The 20,135-nt window shown below is 37.1% G+C and overlaps 1 protein-coding gene across 2 annotated transcripts; it reads left to right on the top strand.

Moving 5' to 3' along the window:
• Window positions 1-4,087: 4,087 nt before the first annotated feature.
• LOC105389671 (serine/threonine-protein kinase tricornered) lies at window positions 4,088-18,733 on the top strand. Of its 2 annotated transcripts, none has more exons than XM_048632550.1 (11): window positions 4,088-4,394; window positions 6,105-6,185; window positions 8,680-8,812; window positions 9,125-9,272; window positions 9,839-9,949; window positions 10,262-10,503; window positions 11,008-11,147; window positions 11,820-12,003; window positions 13,496-13,660; window positions 14,144-14,307; window positions 14,673-18,733. In XM_048632550.1, exons 3-11 carry the CDS (start codon window positions 8,691-8,693, stop codon window positions 14,786-14,788), a joined length of 1,392 nt encoding a protein of 463 aa, XP_048488507.1. In that variant the 5' UTR covers window positions 4,088-4,394; window positions 6,105-6,185; window positions 8,680-8,690; the 3' UTR covers window positions 14,789-18,733. The 2 variants fall into 2 exon arrangements, with proteins under 2 accessions (XP_048488507.1, XP_048488506.1); XM_048632549.1 differs by having other exon boundaries at window positions 11,781-12,003.
• Window positions 18,734-20,135: the final 1,402 nt, after the last annotated feature.

The following is a 20,135-nucleotide window of genomic DNA, read 5'->3' as shown; positions in this document are numbered from 1 at the left end:
ACATTGCCTGCATCTGCACCTATGTTAAGGAATCTTGAGCCTATTGAGATATGCTCGTCTCCATCTATTGAGGTTCTGAGTTCTTCTGATTCTATCCAGATTCTTAGTTCTACTGAAAGTATTGAATCTGACTGAAATAATTGTAAAAAAATTAACGAAATTCTATTTTATAAAAATTTATAAATTATAAGTGAGTGTGAATTGTCCCAACACAGTCCACAACTCCACACATAGGTAGGTATTTAATCATTATTTTACTATAATTTGAGTAACTATTGACATGTTCTTAGGAAGAGGTATAGTGTGTTTATGAAATGTTCATTTTACTTAGTGTTCTATTCGACCCCCGAGGTGGTATTGGTTGATATGAAATGGCTGTTGAAGTATAGTGCTGCTGATAAATATACCTACCTAATTAGAAAACTGTTTGTTTTAAATGTAAGGATCGATTGTTAAATGACAATGGGCAGATTGGGACCACCCTCCAATAGCATTAAGACTAACATCGTTGGATAGGTCTTGTCAATAGGAATAACTTTTGCTATGACAGCTTTGTTGTCACAGTTGTCCGTTCAGAGATATATGACTTATAAGTTCCGATACTCGTCAGTTCATATTGGAGGGTGGTCCCAGCTCCCATATATTTTTGCCCATCCTCTTTTCTTACATATATTTTCACATTTTTTTACTGTTGTTTTTGATTAATTTCTCATTAATATGACTTCAATTATTACCAATTTCCAACCACCAAATGAAGGTGCTGTGCTCTTCAAACTCTACTAACAATCAACTGTTGAAATCATTGCACAAAAATTATGTTATGGGCTATGTCCGAAAAAAATATAATCATATTGTTTTGTTGATAGGAAAAAATATAGGAGATATAAACGCAGTTTTGTATCTTTAAAAATTTATAAAAAAAATGACACATTTAAAGGGCACGTCATATCTATGCACACTGTGTATGAGTAGTTATAAAATTCCATGGCCACTTTTTGGCATTGAATTTTTATGCAGTGTGAATTTAAAACCGTAATAGGTAAAAGTGTTTATTATTTTAGTATAGTTTTTTAATGAAATGTTTAGCGGAAGCTGCTTACTGCCACCGCCACAGAGCTTTTAAGTGATGCCGCTCCATGCCGCTGATGTGCTTTTGTGTCTTTTCTAAATGTTATAAAAGTATATATTATTATTTAAGTATACTTATTTAAGTAATTCATTAAATCTAAACTAAGAGATAAAGTCGTATAGATTAGGAGTTAAGTATAGGTTTTTCCTATCAGGCTATTATAATCAGGATTAATCATGGATTAATCAATATGTTTCTTGTTTTCGGACACAGCCTATCCTTAGGGTAGACTTATAAAAACACTGTGCGAGTAAGTTTGGGGTGGAAGTGGATTTACTTAGTAAATAAAATAATGCATAAAAAATCTTAAATATGTTTTAGATTTTGAGTAATTTATTAAATATAAAAAGTAAGGTCAGTAATCCTGCAGACTTTCTAAATCAACCACCCCTATATGTATATAATATTGAGGTGCTGAGATGTCTTTTAGAGACCACGAACTGGCAAGCGTAGGGTGGGATGCCCGCCTTCCCGGGAGTGGCTGAGTGGCCAGGATCAGGCAGGTCCAGTCCAAGACAGACTGCTGTGGCGCTCCTTGTAATATACCCAGAAGTGGACGAATATGTTGGTGACGATGACACCTATTTTGATCTCAGCAAAGAAAAGCTAGGATGTAATGTTTAAAGTGTTATATTTCTGTACCTAGTACCTATCTAATTATAATGTCTCCTAGTTTATAAAATGAATTCTGGGTTTAATTCAGATTTAAACTAATTAAATGTTAATTAAAAATGAAAAGTGTACCTACCATACATTTAACAGTATTAAATATAAGCGTATAAATGGAACTTAACTGTTTTTGTTTTGATAATGCCTACCTACCTACCAATGGAAGAATACGGACTTTTGTGTTGATGATGTCATGTGACACTCATGGTCATGACTCATGATCTTCTCGCTAAAGCTCCCCGATTGTCATGTCTATGTACACTCAGTGATTGACATGGTATATATGTCGCAGGCATCTGGTTTAATCTCCTGTTTGATTGAACCGCTAGCCCGTTTATTGGATGACGCTACTCAGTTGAATGACTAAAGAACAACTCGTCAAGTGGTTGACTGTAACGTCCAACGTCTTGACTGAACGTTATTCAGCGAAGTCGTTAAATGGGATATAGTATAGCAACTTTGTAATGTCTGGTTAGGATGAACATGACCAGACAGGAGTCAACAAAAAGACTATGTTACAAAGCTCTCATGTCACAAATTAACTAAACAATAACAATAAACGTACCTTGATATTGTTGTTCATAATTATCCAGTTTCAGCACATTTTTTCTTTGAAACTATCCGCCGGCGGTGTAATAATAGGTAAATCCATGTTGTCACACTATTTTAACATAAATAACGCACTTTAAAGCTAATTTATTTGCAAAAAATAACAATACAAATAGCACTTTTGTGTCAGCTGTTCGCTGTTAGACGCCATATTTGTTTTATTCACCACTTGACTGATTTTAAGTCCGCTAACTAGTTGGACGTTTTGTGACGCTTGTACAATCAACGTTCGGCCTAGTCATACAACTGAATAGCGTCATCCAATGAACGGGCTAGCGGTTCAATCAAACAGGAGATTAAACCAGATGCCTGCGACATATACATAGTTCTAGCATGGTAATAATCTGAATGACTTTTTCAGCATGGCGCTTACCACTAGATCTCCAGTGTTAACGCGCTAAGAAGTAGATAAGTGTAGTAATTTTTACAAAACACTGAAACCTATATTTTTCTGTAACTTTCATCATCTTTAGTTTAAATAAATATTTTTTCATTTTCATTTTTCAGTAACTAATGAATGTTTTTAATAAGTAACTGCTGCATTAAGCCATGATCATTTCATTTAAAATATTAAAAAAATACCCGACTTCAAAAAAACAGTAAAAAGTAGTTAAGTAGGTATATAAAATTATTTCCTACTTTTTAGTCATGGAAGTAGAAAAAAAGATCTTTTTTTCTACTTCCATGTTTTGAGTGTTTTTTTTATAATTAACTATTATTTTATTTTAACTACTCTTTTTAGTTTATTTGCATTAATTGACAATTATATGAAGGTGCAAAAGATACCAATAAGTCCTACTCGTCAATACGAATCATTCAAGCCTAGACACGGTGTAGTTGCTATTATACCGATGAAGAGTCCCGTTGACTACCTTTCGTTTCCATCATGTCCAGGTCACCATCATATTATATTGTATTGCTATAAGAACTACTTAAAACTAAATCTACTCTAAATTTCATTAGAATCGGTTTATAGGTGCCCAAAATTAAAATTCATTTCCTGTTTGTACGCCTTTTTCCACCCTTGGGGGTGGACTAAAATTTTGAAAAAAAAAATCACCACCCCAAGGTCGTCCCACGCCCCACGTCATCCCGTTCACTAGGTACAGTAGGTACTTACATAATACAAAAATTATCAAAATCAAATTATAAATGATGGCGTAATCGATGAACATATAAATATAAAAATACATACAGACGAATTGAGAACCTCCTCCTTTTTTCGAAGTCGGTTAATGAGTTGAGCTGGCCATAAAATAATAAGTTTACACCATTGGAGAAATAGATGGCGTTGTATTAGTAATGGAACATTGGAAGCAACAGTGACATCGACATCATAGAGAAAATAATACTCCTACCTACGTCACTTTCACATTTCTTTAGCCTCACAGAATAACATGTGAGCTGATACAAAATTTGAGTGTGTTGAGGGTTTGACAGTTGGTACAACTCAGACAACGCCATCTATTTCTCAAAAAGGAACTTTTTTCTTTGTGTCGTATTGTTTTGACCATAAAACACTCTGAGGAATAAACCAACAAGTTTTACAGATTTCCGTAATACTATTTTTTATTTGATGAATGAGGTGGTTATTATTCTGAGATCATTACTTTTATGTTCCTTGATAACAACACTGACAACAACGGAACGTAAATCTAAAAAAAAGTTTATCCTGTGGTCGAGGAATGACATCTTTCTTTGTGCAATTTCTGTCAGCTTGCTCATGAAGAATCCCGTTATTTGGCTTTTGTAATCAATCTAACAAAGGCTTTGACTATTTAGGACATTACTTACAGTTAGTATAATACGCGTAAAATTATAAAGAGCTGACATTCAACAAACTCAGTTTTCGCGAGTTATTTTGGTCGTAACAAATTATCGATTTTACTTCGTGTGTGATATTGCACTTTTAAGCTGTTTATTTACCAGTGAATGTGTGCTACTGGCACCAAAGCAGCAAGATTTTTTCCTCGCAGTCACACCCAAGGTAAGAGTTCTATCATTTAAGTTATTTATTACAACATTAAGAGCCATTGCCTAATCCAAATCGACACCAAAATACACCATACGTAGATCATACTTCTCGCTATTGTTGCACGTAAGTAATATAATTTTTATGTGTCTCCACTCCAGTAACATCAAAGTGATTGATTTTACCAAAATTTGAATAATCATAAAAGTGAATGTTGACCCTTTCTTTGATATCTTCAACTTACATTAAGCTAAGTACATAAATTTCCATACTTATCTACTAGAATAGTAGTTGTTTAAAATAATAAAAAAGTATAAAATCTTGAGAGCAAGCTCCTACATAATTTCTAATAATTGCAGTGTATAGAACCATGTAGACAGAAGATTTATTTAATTTTACTTATTAGTTGGTGCTTGCAAGCTAACCTTCAGCTGAAAAGGTTTTCCAATAGAATATACACAGTCAGACTAAGTTTTTTATTGTATATGTATACAGGGTGATTGGAAAGTCGATGTATTCCTTTAAATAGGTTGTAAACGAAGGCGTTTCCAGTTGATTGAACCCATCATCATCATCAGTCAATAATCATCCACTGCTGGACATAGGCCTCTCCCAAGGAGCGCCACAACACTCGGTCCTCGGCCTTCCTCATCCAACCACTACCCTAACTACTAATTATTAACAAATATATGTAAAATAGTAAATGTAATCATGTTTGTTGCATCTTCAATGAATCCAAAAACAATTGGAGATAACTATCAACTCAAATATTTGGTATGATAAATACAGAAAATATGTGAACATATTCATAGATGTCCATACTCTACTACTACTACTGAATAAGAACATAATATATTTTGGTCTAACACTTCTTTTCTGTCAAAGAAGTGAATGCCTCAAATATTGTACTTGCAAAATAAATTACTGTATGCATCATGGTGTCATGTATGCCATGTATCAAAAATTTAAATTTTATATAAATTTATGTATTGTATTATGTTTCACTTCACTAGAGCTATCAAAATCAACGTAGATTTAAACAGATTACAAAAGTAAGATTGATTTGTAATCCACGTTACTTTGTTACTTCATAATATATTTATATCTGACACCTCCTAGGAGGTTTGTCAACAAATCCCTGAGTTCCATCCTCCACATCTTCTGGCCGAAAACAATCCGGAACATTGACCTGTGGAACGTGTGCAAACAGACCCCCATCGAACAAGAAATCGCATTGCGAAAATGAAGATGGATTGGCCACACCATCAGAAAAGGAGCCGAGAGCAAAGCGAGCATTGCCTTCGAATGGCAACCGCCTGGCGGCCACTGCAGACGCGGACGCCCCATGTACACATGGCGGCGCACAGTGGACGGCGAGCTGCGAGCGCAAGGCCTGAGCTGGACGGAGGCCAGATCAATTGCTGCGAAAAGAACGGCGTGGCGCACGCTTGTAAAGGCCCTCTGTACCACTAACTAGGGGTACCTTAGCACAGCAACTACCTCCTGGGAACTCAGCTATTGACCCTATTCTGAGTGGCTATTCTTTTCCCACATTGCCAAACTTAGACCACCTTTATTGCTGGTTGGTTGCTTATCACTGACATGCTAAGAACATGCATAATAATGTACATTATAGGCATATTTGTTTATTTATTTTAATAGTTTATCTTATACATAGGTACATAATATAATAATATTTAATTATATATTTTGATTTGTTTGCAGAATAAGCCGTGTCTTGGGGGAAGAGCACCCCGGGCACTACGGTGGCCCCCGACACCCCCGCCCCGGCACCCCAGCCTCCGGGTAACACAATACATTTACATATTTATTTATCTGTTTATTAGGATTAAAATTATAGCTATGAAACCATTGTATGTGTAGACCGTTGTAAGACCAGAGGCACATTTCATGAGCAGTTTCAAACAATTGGTCCTCATTATACAGGGTGCCCCTAAAAGTATTGATAAAAAACAAGGTCATCAAAAGTATTCTATGGATAACAAGAAAACTTAAGTTTCCAAATAAATTTTGGCCGAGTTCTTAGAATAACCTTAAAAGGAATACAATGATGGGCCGTATGGTACTATGCTACTGATTGTAATTCGCGTCCGATTGAGGTCATGTTTACGTTGGTTGGTACTATTTCCGGCCGCGGTGTCAGACTCGGCGGATGGCGTAATGCCAACATCTCATCTCAAACATATTGCATGCATACACTTCTCGTCATCTCCTCACATCATGCCTGTACAAAACTTTATAATTTGTTTGGCGAAAATTACGTGACTTTCGGCAGTGTGTTATGCAACCAAATACACTGTATGCAGTCCGCATTTGAATCTAAAGCATTGAGTAAGTCTGAAAGACTCATATCTTGATTATACACTCAAGTACCTACGCGGTATTCTAAATGATAAATTATTAAAACGGATCAGAAATCAATAAAAAATTCTAAATATTTTAAATACCAAAGCATTTTGGTGTATGTTTTAATGACGTAGTGTGTACTGCCAATAACTAGCAAGTTCTTCCTGTATTTTATAATACAAACAGCCTATAACATACTTAGTTACGAAACTACAGTGTGAAGGTCAATGGAGAGCAAACTATACGCCAGTAAATATATGCTGGTGTATGTACAGCGTGTTTTGGAAGTTAAAGAATATTATTAATTCAAATGATAAAATTGGATGACAATTTTATTGCATTGCTATAGGGGAGGCTAGTGGAAGTAGTGAATGATTTTGCTGAAATCACTTAAAAATACATATTCCCATATGCTGTAGCATCCCTACAGTCAATACACAAGTAGGCATCTAACATCGTGATTTTTGACTTTATTATGGAGACTTGGCCTTACTCTAATGTTCCACACTGTATCTGATGTCAGCCCTAGCCAACCTAATGCTTGTTGTCTGTGGATCGTTGCTGTGATGACGGCAATAAAATCATGCCCATAATATGTACACTTACGATTGTTGACAACATAATAATCCATATTATCTAAACCATGAACTTATTACTTACAATAACTTTAGGTTACTTAATAACAGCTTTGGCTTTAGAAAAGTAATTGTACAAGTTCGTATATCGGCAGGTACTTAAAGAATCCGAAATATGTTAGTAAATTTTCATTTAAAACCCTTTTTCCAATCAGTTACCTGAAATTTTAACATGGCTGTGAGAACTAGTCGACTGTTTCTCTCGTATAGTGATAATAGGTATTAATTGGTAATACTTACTCATATATATAATAAACTATAGAGACAACGAATACCTGGCGAATGTTTCTTTCCGTAATACCTTCTTCCATGCATTAAGTCCGATATGATGAGCGATTGTCAATTTAATATCTAGTACAAAAAGGGTCTCGTCAGTGATTTCTTATTTGAAACAAGGCATAAATTGTACGCTCGTCTATTCTCCAAGGTTAGTCTTTCCATGCGTCGTCACTCGGTAAGACAGCAGTTACTGAGTGACGTCATAAACCTATTTATGATTCACCTAACTACTCTTGCGCTCTGTTTCATTAAAGCTATAATATCTTAGACTAATTATAGTACAATCCGTATTTTTATTACTTTTTTTTCACGCAGATAGATGATTTTCATTAGTTTTTCTATTAAGCTTTGTGCATTTTTCAAGCAATATGTTCGTCCTCGAGTTCCAATATAAATTAAATGCGAGTATCTAGTCTGATTAGTTGCGACAGGTCTGCTCCCCTACATAGTTGGCATGTTATCCAATGATACAGTGAGGGCGTGCGGCGTAACCACTCATTCAATTATTATTTGCATCCAGATGATAGATTATTATATCCACTATTGTATTACCTAGTAGTAACTATGTACCAACAAAGTTTGTGTGGTAAAAAATACTTACACGATTTTTCAAAATACAGAGCCCAAGATTTACTCTGTTTCGGCTTTTAATTTTTGGTACTTCCGGATTGTGTCGTTATGTTTATGTCTGATAAAATACTTGGTACACATAAATTCATATTTAGCGACCGCATGGTAACACACCTGAACTAAAACTACACTTTTTGAAAAACAAAACGCTCGATTTAATTCCCTCCGAATCATTCGTTTTAAATTATGCTTAGTTGTAACTAAATAGCACAGTGAACCAACCAAGGTAAAGTCGCATCCTCAGCGCAGACAAGTAGACAAGGTGCAAGATAGATTAATCGTTTCTAGATCTAAAAAATAGTGTCTCTGCTTGTAGGGGTTTCTATACATATTATTGTTTTTTTTGCCCACTGTTCATAGATTAAACAACTGTGACATCTGTTTGGCAGGGGTGCTGGACATGACGGCCACGGATAGCGTGCGGTTCAGCGGCCACACGCTCGACAAGGCCACCAAGGCCAAGGTCACGCTAGAGAACTTCTACACCAACCTCATCACCCAGCACTATGAGAGGAAACAAAGGTAACTGTCGCTTCTGCGTCTGTGTAATCTTTGGTAGTTTTGGGAAGAGAAAAGAGTACATGAATTTACACCTGGTTACAGGAAGTAAGTTTAAACTAGTAAAAACTGAATCTATTGCAGACATACTTCGACCGTACCTATACAGACATTAGTTCAAAGTGCCTTTGTGCAACTGGACATTAGCTGTTGATTAGGTATCTACGTTGACTGCCAATGTTTTGAGGTCATTAAATTTTTATTGGTATCAGAAATTCCACAACAAATTCAAAGTTAAATCACATCGAACTTAAAATATGAATTAAATACTTTCAGACTTGAAAAGTTGGAGGAATCGCTCAAAGATGAAAGTCTGACAGAGACGCAGAAGCAAGAGAAGAGACAACAACATGCTCAGAAAGAGACGGAATTCCTGCGACTGAAGCGGTCACGCCTCGGCGTTGAGGACTTTGAACCACTCAAGGTATGCTGTATTTGGAATTAGCTTTTGCCCGCGAGCTTCCCTTATGCCTAGTTTCACCATAGTCTGTTAGATCATGAACACCCCTGTTACATTTTAATTAATTACATTGAAACTCGGGCGTAGCCTTAAAGATTTCATTTGGAATATCTCAGATTTAAAACGAACACACATTTTACACTAACAAACTACTTATGTAACAACATGTATACGTTTGTTGTAACGGTATACCACGAGAGCGGTGGTAGCTCAGTCGGGTAAGCGCCCGCTTCTCACGCCAGAGATGCGGGTTCGAATCCCGGCGCTGACATGTACCAATGAGTTCTTTTAACTTAAGTATTTAATTTATTTAGACCTTGGGGATATGCACAAAGGTTCCACTCGAGAGAGCCAGGTGCAGGTACTTACACCCTCACAGAGAATAGAATAGAATGTTGTAACGGTAAAATGCAAAATTTAAATGTACTTCCAGGACTTCTCTTGAGAAATATAATAAGATGATGCAATTGAAGAATTCTTGAAATGTTCGAACTACATTTTAAATAAGTTATTTCATATTTCATTTCCAGGTGATCGGTCGAGGAGCGTTCGGGGAGGTTAGATTAGTACAAAAGAAAGACACTGGACACGTCTACGCAATGAAAATCCTTAGGAAAGCTGACATGTTGGAGAAAGAACAGGTACGGTTTTTCTTTTAATTTTTAACACACAAAGTAAGTTCCACCTTCCTCACCTAAATACCACCGGCTACCTGTCTAAGGTGGTCGTCTTCAGTCGAGCTCTCGTTTCTCGCAACGGTCTTAAATCATACAAAGTGTTATACTAAAACTGTGATCCTTTTCGGTTGCGGTTATCTGTAACATTCTGCATTCACTATTTATCTATAACCAACATTTGTCATACCAAACCCGAAACTATTCTCCTTTTTCCATAAATAACCACTTTCTTACAACAACACCAAATAACCAAAACCATTCTTCTCCCCACTTCAGGTGGCACACGTTCGCGCCGAACGCGACATCTTAGTCGAAGCCGACCACCAGTGGGTGGTGAAGATGTACTACAGCTTCCAGGACCCGATGAACCTGTATCTCATCATGGAGTTCCTGCCCGGAGGCGACATGATGACGCTGCTCATGAAGAAGGATACGCTGAGCGAGGAGTGCGCCCAGTTCTACGTGGCTGAGACGGCGCTGGCCATCGATAGCATACACAAACTCGGGTTTATACACAGGTGGGTTTTTGGGTGGTGGTTGAGGGTCGGTTCGGTGTTTATAGCATTATCTTTTTGGAGCTCATGTTATTTGTTATGGCAAACCGACAACATGAAAACCCAAGCATGACAAATATAACGTCTACATGGTGGCATCAAATTGGCGTGTGTCGTGGCCATAAGTGGTCATTGGCCATGACTCGTCATAGCTCCGCCAAATTGTATAGTGTTTAATGTTTTATTGGTGATCAACAACCTCTTTATAAACTATTTGGTGTTTACCGATCATATGCTTCCCCCGATAGTTCAAGCAAAAAAGCAAGCGTGTTTAATACAACAATGTGTTCCAAAGAAAGAATGTTCAAAGCAATATGGAGTTTCTTACCCCCGTTCTTCTCCTAGAATAAACGAACCCTTTTTCTTTCGTACGGGTCGTATTTTTTAGTTCACTCTCGTCAACAATATCTTCATTTTACGACAATTATTTTTATTTCTTTCTTTCTAACGTTGTCTTAACCCTCGCAGGGACATAAAGCCAGACAACCTGCTCCTGGACGCTCGCGGGCACATCAAGCTGAGCGACTTCGGGCTGTGCACGGGGCTGAAGAAGAGCCACCGCACTGACTTCTACCGGGACCTGTCGCGCGCGCAGCCCTCCGACTTCAGTGAGTATATTATGTAATACTAGCTGATCCCGCGAGCTTCGCTTCGCCTTAAAAAGTTTTCCCGTGGGAATTCCGGGATGAAAAGTAGCCTATGTTCTTTCCCAGGGTTGTATGTCAGACCATATGTATACCTAATCATTCAAATTTGTAGTAGCAGACAGACACAGTTACTTTCGCATTTATAATATTAGTTAGGATAACACGAAACTTAACTCGTAATAGTCCTCTGCATTAGCATGTTCAAGAATGGAGGGTTATTGCCCGAGAGCATAATATATGTAGCCTGATCGGGGATCGAATCCAGGACCTTCGTTATGAAGCAGTCTCCAGTCGTCATGAAGCATAACCACATAGCGGACGTCATAATTTTCATCCAATTTATATTGAGCCATCATTCCCATTAATTATTTTATTACATTTAAATATGATTATGTTAGAGTATCTTTTCCAACCTAATTTTCTTTAAATGTATGTGATTTCAAAGTTATAGACCCATAATGAAAGAAATTACCAACAATATGATTGGGCAACATCAGCTCCAGCCATCGCTAGGTGTTTCAAAATGTGTGTTTGTATACCCTTTTCATATGCATATTTTTTTTCAAATCGACCCAAACCTTCCTTCCTTCCCAGTCTTCAACATACACCAACAGCACAAACATCATTCCACAGTCTCCTTCTCCGTGTCCACGTCATCATCAGCCATGGACTCTAAGCGGCGTGCGGAGTCGTGGAAGCGTAACCGACGCGCGCTGGCTTACTCCACTGTTGGGACTCCCGACTACATCGCGCCCGAGGTGTTTCTGCAGACGGGGTACGGACCCCAGGCTGATTGGTGGAGCTTGGGAGTCATCATGTGAGTAGTTTTGTTAAACAGTTATGTGTTAAATGTTGCTTGTGCGTCCGGCGCCGCTTGGGCAGTCTGCGAATGACAATTGACTGGCAACTGTCTGGCTGATGATCAGTCTGCGAATGACTACTGATCTGACTAGCGAATTCTTTCACTCCGGTGACTTACCTAGTATGTGCCAGCTAACGCTAAGAAATTAATCAAACCGTAGTAAAATAGGAGTACTGGTAAAAAAACCTTATGTTTGAAAAGTGATCCAAGTTTTATTAACTCGATTTTTTTAGCTATGTCCTTGTAAGTATTACTATGGTAGGCTGATCCAGTCTGTAATCGTCCACTGGTGAAAACAGCCCTCTCCCAAGCACAACACTCTGTCCTCGGCCTGCTGAGTCCAATGCTACGCTTGCCTTTCCGTGGTATTCAGTCGAGAACTCATTTCCTCTACCTCCACCGCCAACGGAATATTTTTTTATGTGGCAGACCCATCCTATAAAAATTTGAGGTACTTGCAATATTTTTCCAATTTATTTTCTGATTGGCTATTTGGTTTTTCACAGCTAAGCGAAAATAAAAATTATTATCGTATCATCATTATGCTATTGTCTACATGCCATAATCCATTTGTGTCTATCCCTGATTCATTATTTCCAACTCAAGCAAGCAAAAAATCAAGCATGGGAAAGTAACATTTGTTCGCTTTACCATTAAAGGTACTGTTACGGGATGTTCACCTTGTTAAAGTGTTCACATCCATCGATTATTCAATTTCATCGAATGTTTAAACTTCTCTGCTCGCGTTTACTGATAATAATGTGAATTTGTTTTAGTATTTATTGCAATGATGAGAAAAATCAAACTGATTCACTTATAACTATAATTTTGTATTATTGTATCATTTTACTCAATAATTATGTTATGTGCGCTAATTATAGAGATAGCAGCATTCACATAACTTTCAATGGGTGCGTAAGACACAAAAATATTCACCAAGAGTAGTGTTTCGCGTCGAATTACAAACTATAAGCAATCAGAATTTGGGGATTTTTGTTTAGTGTAACCGTATTTCCATGTTATTAAATAATGTTCTGCAATAGGCTTGCGTATCTTGCGACTAAACCTCTTACGAGTACATAATTATATATCAAGGTGTATGTATTTGCGAGTGCGAATTTTCATAATAAACAATAAATAACGAGAGAGGTGGTCACCCATCTTTAGGCCTTCAGTCCAGCTAAGCGGAGGACCTTGTAATTTAAAAATCAAGAAACCAACATTGAAAGACAATATGGAAAACAAAATTAATCAAATGTTATTTTCTGCTTGAGCGATTTAGCAATGCGTTCCGTCTACGACTGCTCTTCAATTTTAATTAAACCTAGCGAAGAACATAAACGCTCACGCGATACTAATCCAACAAAAAACCGATTCTCTCAACCCTCCCACCAATCACACAATCCTGCGCAACGAACTAACCAATAGCAACTGCGTTCACTTACAGGTACGAGATGCTGATTGGCTACCCGCCGTTCTGCTCGGAGTCCCCCCAGGAGACGTACCGCAAGGTGATGTCGTGGCGCGAGTCACTGACCTTCCCGCCCGAGATCCCCATCAGTGAAGACGCCAGGGAGACCATACTGCGGTTCTGTTCCGAGCCCGATCGCAGGTATGTGCATTGTACTTGCACCTTGTTTCACACGAGGTGGGACGCTGGTTCATAAAATAAAGCGTGCATTGGAAAGTGATTTATAAATCTAAATGGCCAAATATGGTAGGTACTCTGAAATCCAAATCATAGCTAAAAACTTATTTAGCAGATAAAAAGTTAAATATGTCTGAAATTACGATTTCATCATCATACTGACTTAGACTAATGTAGACATAGTAAGCAGTATCAAAACTGAGGATACATTAAATATTCTTTGGCATTCCTAATTTGGGCATTGTACCAATAGCCCAAATAAGGAGAATAATGAGAATTCTCTGATTGCCCCTTGAGGTGTTACGGTTCACTGTAGTATTTATATTTATTTGTTATTTTATTCAGAATAGTAAACCATTTTACTGTACAGTATGTGTATGGTTATTACCAAAACGGTTACAATATTTAATTAGTGTTAAAAAACCATCACATCTTTACACATTCCAGGCTGGGCTCCCAGCGCGGCATCGACGACGTGAAATCCGTGAACTTCTTCCGCGGCGTGGACTGGAGCCACGTGCGCGAGCGCCCCGCCGCCATCAGCGTGGAGGTGCGCTCCATCGACGACACCTCCAACTTCGACGACTTCCCGGACGTCAAGCTTGAGATACGTGAGTATTTGATGACGGAGAGGAGGACGTCTATTATACTAGATTCCCCAAGTGTATGTACTGCGCGCGTCAAAAACTGGTCAAAAGTGGAAGAGCCTGTGTACAGATTATTTGATGAGTGTTGTCGCGCGTGGAGAAGCGTATGTCCAGTCCAGCTGTATCACTGTTGAGTGATACAGCTCGTACTTTCGTACTGGTGGTCTGTAGTCTGTAGACTTACATGTTGAACGAAGTTGACTCATTTTGTGATACAGATGACTGTCACATAAACGCTATTCATCCGATACATTCCGATAGATCTATATATTTTTAACAACATACCATAACATTATAATATTGTAATACGTTTTTATTCTTATTTCCAGCGGCTGCCCCAATACCTCAGGACGGTGAGGTCGCATACAAAGACTGGGTATTTATCAACTACACGTTCAAGCGGTTCGAGGGCCTCACCCAGCGTGGGACGCCCACCAAGAAGTGAACCCACTCGCTCCCTTAACATATTAGATATAAAGTCACTACCTCCCATCCATATCGACAAATCGAAACTACTTCCGACCGTACCGAAAGCTGTTCCACTCACGCAACGATTACAAATAAGTGATATCAAATTATTCGTCAGTATTTTGTTTATGGTTTTTTTTACGACAAATCAATGTAAAGTTTAAATTAAACGGTTGAACCAGTTGTTTATGTTATTTTTTTGTTTTGTTGATAATATCAATAGCATTCTCGTATGCTTATTTATAATCACAAAATTTATCACTGATTTGTAATCCTTCCGTGTGTCAATATTTATTGCACCGAAGTGACAAACATTGCTTAGACCTTAGGCCGCACACTTTGGGACCACTCGAACTATCGTGCTTAACTTCTGACTTCGGGTTTCGCCTGTGTGGCCACACTTAATTGGGCCCATAGACACGCTGCGTAGCAGACGTGTAGCAATAATGAAGGGCCACTTATTTTTGATATGTATTGGAGTAACGAGCTTTTTATAAAATGAGACTAGCGAGTCTGGTGACCGCTTATGATAATCACGACAGTGTGGCCACGCATGCTCCCTCAAGAGCGAAGCACGAAGTTATATCAAACGGTATCGTCCCCGAGTGTACGGCTTGACATCACAACAATAGTATGTGTAAATCGAAACACACTGCCGCAAGCGATGTAGGGTATGACGCATCTATTTATTGTAGTGATAAGGAAGTGAAGCGAAAAATATATATTTGTTTACGGGGATTGGGCTATTGGATGCGATAGGTATATGCGAAAATAACTAGATGTTCAGGGAGCAACGTGAAATTTAGTTTTTTCTTTACGTTGATGTTTGCATTTTGCGTAGGTAGGTTTAATTTTGATGTTGGAAATGTTGCATTGCATTGTTATGATTTATGTGTGCATATCGAAAGAGCTCTGCTTCCTATTAGTGTAGTATAGACCATTTTGGCGTACAAAAATTTCAACAACTCTAAACTGGAATTTGGAAATTAATTTCATTTATTTATCAATTAATAAATAAAGTATTGCTAAAGAGTATGTCAGGCAATTCACAGGAGCCAGCAATGAATATGTATGACTTTATTCTAATATATTAATTTAATGAAAATTTTACTAATCTATCACAAAATGGTGTTTACTTTATGATGAAGAACATCTTACACAAATGTATGGGGGCCAAAGCCACGTTTGTAACTGATTATATTTTTTTCCTGAGCACGATTCGACCTATTGACCTTTATTAACCGGTATTAACATAGTGTAGTGATAGAAATGTTTAATCGCAGCACTTTCCTGCAAATTTGAGTAGTGACTTTGTTCCAATATTGGTTCATGCAGATTAAAATGCGTTGCGTCGTCCCAAAGTAGCGGTCTTAAAAATATATGGTAGCGACGACGCGACGCACCAATGTGGCCTCGCCCTAAGTCGACCCAGAGTACGGACCGTATGCACCGTCGGATCGCTGCACAAAACTCGCTAGTATGTATTTTATATGACAATGCGGGCTTCTAAGCCCGGCAAGCGTGTGATAGTTCATATTTTGTACCATACATTGTAGCGACTATTGCTCTGCGGCCCGACATAATGTGCTAATTAAACTCCTTATGACTCAGTTTATGTATTTGACCCTTAAAATCGAACATAAGGCTGTGTAGTTAAATCTGACCGGTAAGAAGTGTTCATATTTTGTTGCGGATTTAAATGCAATATCGGTCATATCGGTTCAGTTTAGAAAAATAAATATCCTCTATTTCATATTAAACTACTGTAATCAAGATGTATATTTGGAAATGCTTGTTTACACATGGTTTACACAGTATGTATTTATAAAAGTATGAGAAATATCTATGCACTACTTATACTATAATTATATTTATTTATTCTACTCTTATGACAGATAAAATCGATTATGAGTTGGTTTATTTGCAATAGGAATCCGTCCAAGATATTGATTTACTATCACAAATTATAATTGTTCTTTCTACAGTGTATGCTTGCACAGAAAAATGCTTAATATGAAGTCAACTAAAATCAGAACAGCAGTAATTCTGTTCTTTCCGCATTCATTATTTTATTGCATCGGATTTTTTGACAATGTTCAAGCGAATTTAGCAAAAAATACACCACATATTTACAATTACATATAACGTACATCACATGTAAATTAGGCGAAGCATTATTTAAAATGAAATAGTAAGTAAATAAATTATTACGGGGATTTGTAACCTCATCATAAAACTAAAAATTAAAAAGGCAAACAAGCATTTCTGAAAGTTTTAGTTAATACTCCAATCACGATGAGATATTTATTTTCTATTATCGATATTTGGTTTTGTACCCAGGCCATTCGGCTCAACAGTTAGCGTTAGTAACCACTTCACCATCAGGAATTTAAAACATAAATTGACATATATATTTTGTGATTCTAAATTCTATGAATTTGGTTATGCGTTAACTATACGTATTAGCTTTAAAATTGCTTTGAAAATATTTTCACTGGGTGATATTTTTGCTTGCCCTTAAAATGAAGTAAATTAATAAATGTAGCTTGTTATAAATGAAAAAACACAATCATATCTAAAAAAATAATAGGAGCTGCCGTTTTCATGTATTTATCTTTAGCGCAGTGCTTTACTTATTTAACACAAGTAAGATGATCTTAGCCAACACCAAGAGTATTTGTATGTGAATAAAATTGTTAGTTACTCTAATAAAATCTCCTGGGTCTTGCTCAAAGTTCTTTTTCTATTAAAACCGTCGCAGCCGGAAGGATATAATTCTTAATTTTCGTATCCTATATTCAGATTATGCGAAATACTGAAAGCACTTCTGATAACACTTTTATAATAAGCAGCGTTCAACTATAGTGTTATCACAAGGTCTTTGAAAAATCCTGCTTATTCTATGATTGTGTCGCTTGGCGTTTTGTATTCTACGTCCCGTTCTGCCCTGCGATTAGCTTGCTAAGTGGGAGCAGGGCGGTGTCGGCAGTGCAGGTGCTGTGTGGATGACCACTGCCCGGGCGCGTGCGGCGACCGTCGAGACGTCTAACCAATCGCTTCGGTTATCACAATGTTGTATATTTTAATCAAAATGACCTCTATATACAGGACGCTCCAAGCCATGAGGCGCAGAGGGAAAGCACTTTTAATAACCAGGAGCTCTTTTCCTCTAAGATTCATAGACGTGGAACGCCCTATATAGTTAATATATATTTTAAAAATAGTACATTTTAGTTTGTAACGCTTAGTAATTATTGATTTACTGTCTAATATTCTTTAAATTACAAAGAAAATATTATATTAATTAATATTAATTGTAAGATAACAAATGTTCTACCTAAGTATATTATTTCAAAGTTGCGAATGCTTGTACTTTGACTTGCTTACATTTTCACACCACAGCATTATTTCTGTTCGTTTTCGTTGGATGTTTGTTTGTTTTCATCATAATATTTCGTATTCGAGGGTATCAAGTACTAAGCCTCACACTATAATAGTCTACCAAGTCAAAAGTTCCTTGGAGTCTATTTCTAAGGTACGGTACTACGGTATTGAACACGCTACCAACTAGAATTCCTATGATCACAGTAGCTTTACATTACCAATAAATAATCTACAATAACTCACATAATATATAAATGATTGAATTTTTGGGTATTCTGGCGAAATGTAATAATTTGATTTAATTTTCCAACAATATTAATTGAGCTTACTGTTTACAAAACAGAATTAATATTCTTTCTTCGATTAGATATTATTTGAGTTGGTAATAAATATTGTTACTGTAGGAAAATTATTTAATGTCTTATTTTGTAAGAGTTTTTGATGTACCTAGGTATCTTGTTAACATTGTGTTAATTATTGTTTCTTCCATATGATTTAAGAAAATGGCAATAAAGATAAGCATAAAACAATCACTAAATTCTCGTTTATTAATTGTTATAGGTATTAAGCTTCTGAACCTATGTAGGATTGTAGGTACCATGTACTTGATTGTCTAATCTTCTGGTACCATATACTTATATACTTCAGTATGTGGAATAATATTTCCTGGCAACGGGAACATCACTCATTAAATTACACTTATACGTATATGTCGCAGGCAACTGGTTTAATCCCCTGTTTGATTGAACCACTAGCCCGTTCATTGGATGGCGCTGTTCAGTTGTATGACTAGGCCGAACGTTGATTGTACAAGCGTCACGAAACGTCCAACTAGTTAGCTGACTTAAAATCAGTCAGGTGGTGAATAAAACAAATATGGCGTCTAACCGCTAACAGCTGACACAAAAAGCACCTATATTGTTAGTTTTTTGCAAATAAATTAGCTTTAAAGTGCGTTATTTGTGTTAAAATAGTGTGACAACATGGATTTACCTATTATTACGCCGCGGGCGGATGGTTTCAAAGAAAAAAATATGAAGGTACGTTTATTGTTATTGTTTAGTTAATTTGTGAGATAAGAGCTTTGTAACATAGTCTTTTTGTTGACTCTTGTCTGGTGATGTTCACCCTAACCAGACATTACAAAGTTGCTATACTATATCCCATTCAACGACTTCGCTGAATGACGTTCAGTCAAGACGTCGAACGTTACAATCAACGACTTGACGAGTTGTCCTTTAGTCATACAACTGAATACCGCCATCCAATGAACGGGCTAGTGGTTCAATCAAACAGGAGATTAAACCAGTTGCCTGCGACATATACATATGCATCATGTCGTGCTAGCTAAACCGTAGAGGGATATCATTCTGTATGTTATTATTACTTACCTTACCTTACACACCATGCAGGTACATATAACCAAAGACTTACCTTCATCAATCGACTGTGTCTTGTCTTCTTTTGGCCTACATGCTATAGGTAATTTTTGAAAATTCTGTATAAGTTCGTGTCCATTCTGTTAGGTAGGAACCTATAAACCTTGTTTCACGGGGAAAGACATCTGACAGAACCCTTATTACATTCGAATAAGGGTAGTTTTAGTTTGTATCAGACCCCTTAGCATGAATTTTCATCGTGACCGTTTCAAAATTACTCGATGAATTCTACTTCACGTTCACGACGAAAATTCATGCTAAGGGGTCAGATGTCTTTCCACGTGAAACAAGGTATAGATACCTAAATTGTCTTATTGATATGTAGTGGATCGTGTGTTTACTATCAATCCCATATTAATCCTATTTATTATTATGATTCGTCACCTTAAGCTACACCACCCTGTAATAACAGCAGAAATTGCTTGAACGAAAGGCTCAATATCGAATGATTATGTATGATTGTTACATTATTACAGGAAGGTGATTGCAGTGAAGGAGGGT

Source organism: Plutella xylostella, chromosome Z (assembly GCF_932276165.1).
Source record: "Plutella xylostella chromosome Z, ilPluXylo3.1, whole genome shotgun sequence".
In the NCBI taxonomy this organism is placed as follows: Eukaryota; Metazoa; Arthropoda; class Insecta; order Lepidoptera; family Plutellidae; genus Plutella; species Plutella xylostella.
This window is presented reverse-complemented; position numbering and strand designations above follow the sequence as displayed.

Excerpts from the sequence above, each read along its gene's own strand:
- LOC105389671 (XM_048632549.1), top strand. The coding sequence starts at position 8,691 with ATGACGGCCACGGATAGCGTGCGGTTCAGCGGCCACACGCTCGACAAG. Across the intron at positions 9,950-10,261 it reads ACATGTTGGAGAAAGAACAG|GTGGCACACGTTCGCGCCGA; the intron begins GTACGGTTTTTC and ends TCCCCACTTCAG. Across the intron at positions 11,148-11,780 it reads CGCGCAGCCCTCCGACTTCA|TCTTCAACATACACCAACAG; the intron begins GTGAGTATATTA and ends CTTCCTTCCCAG.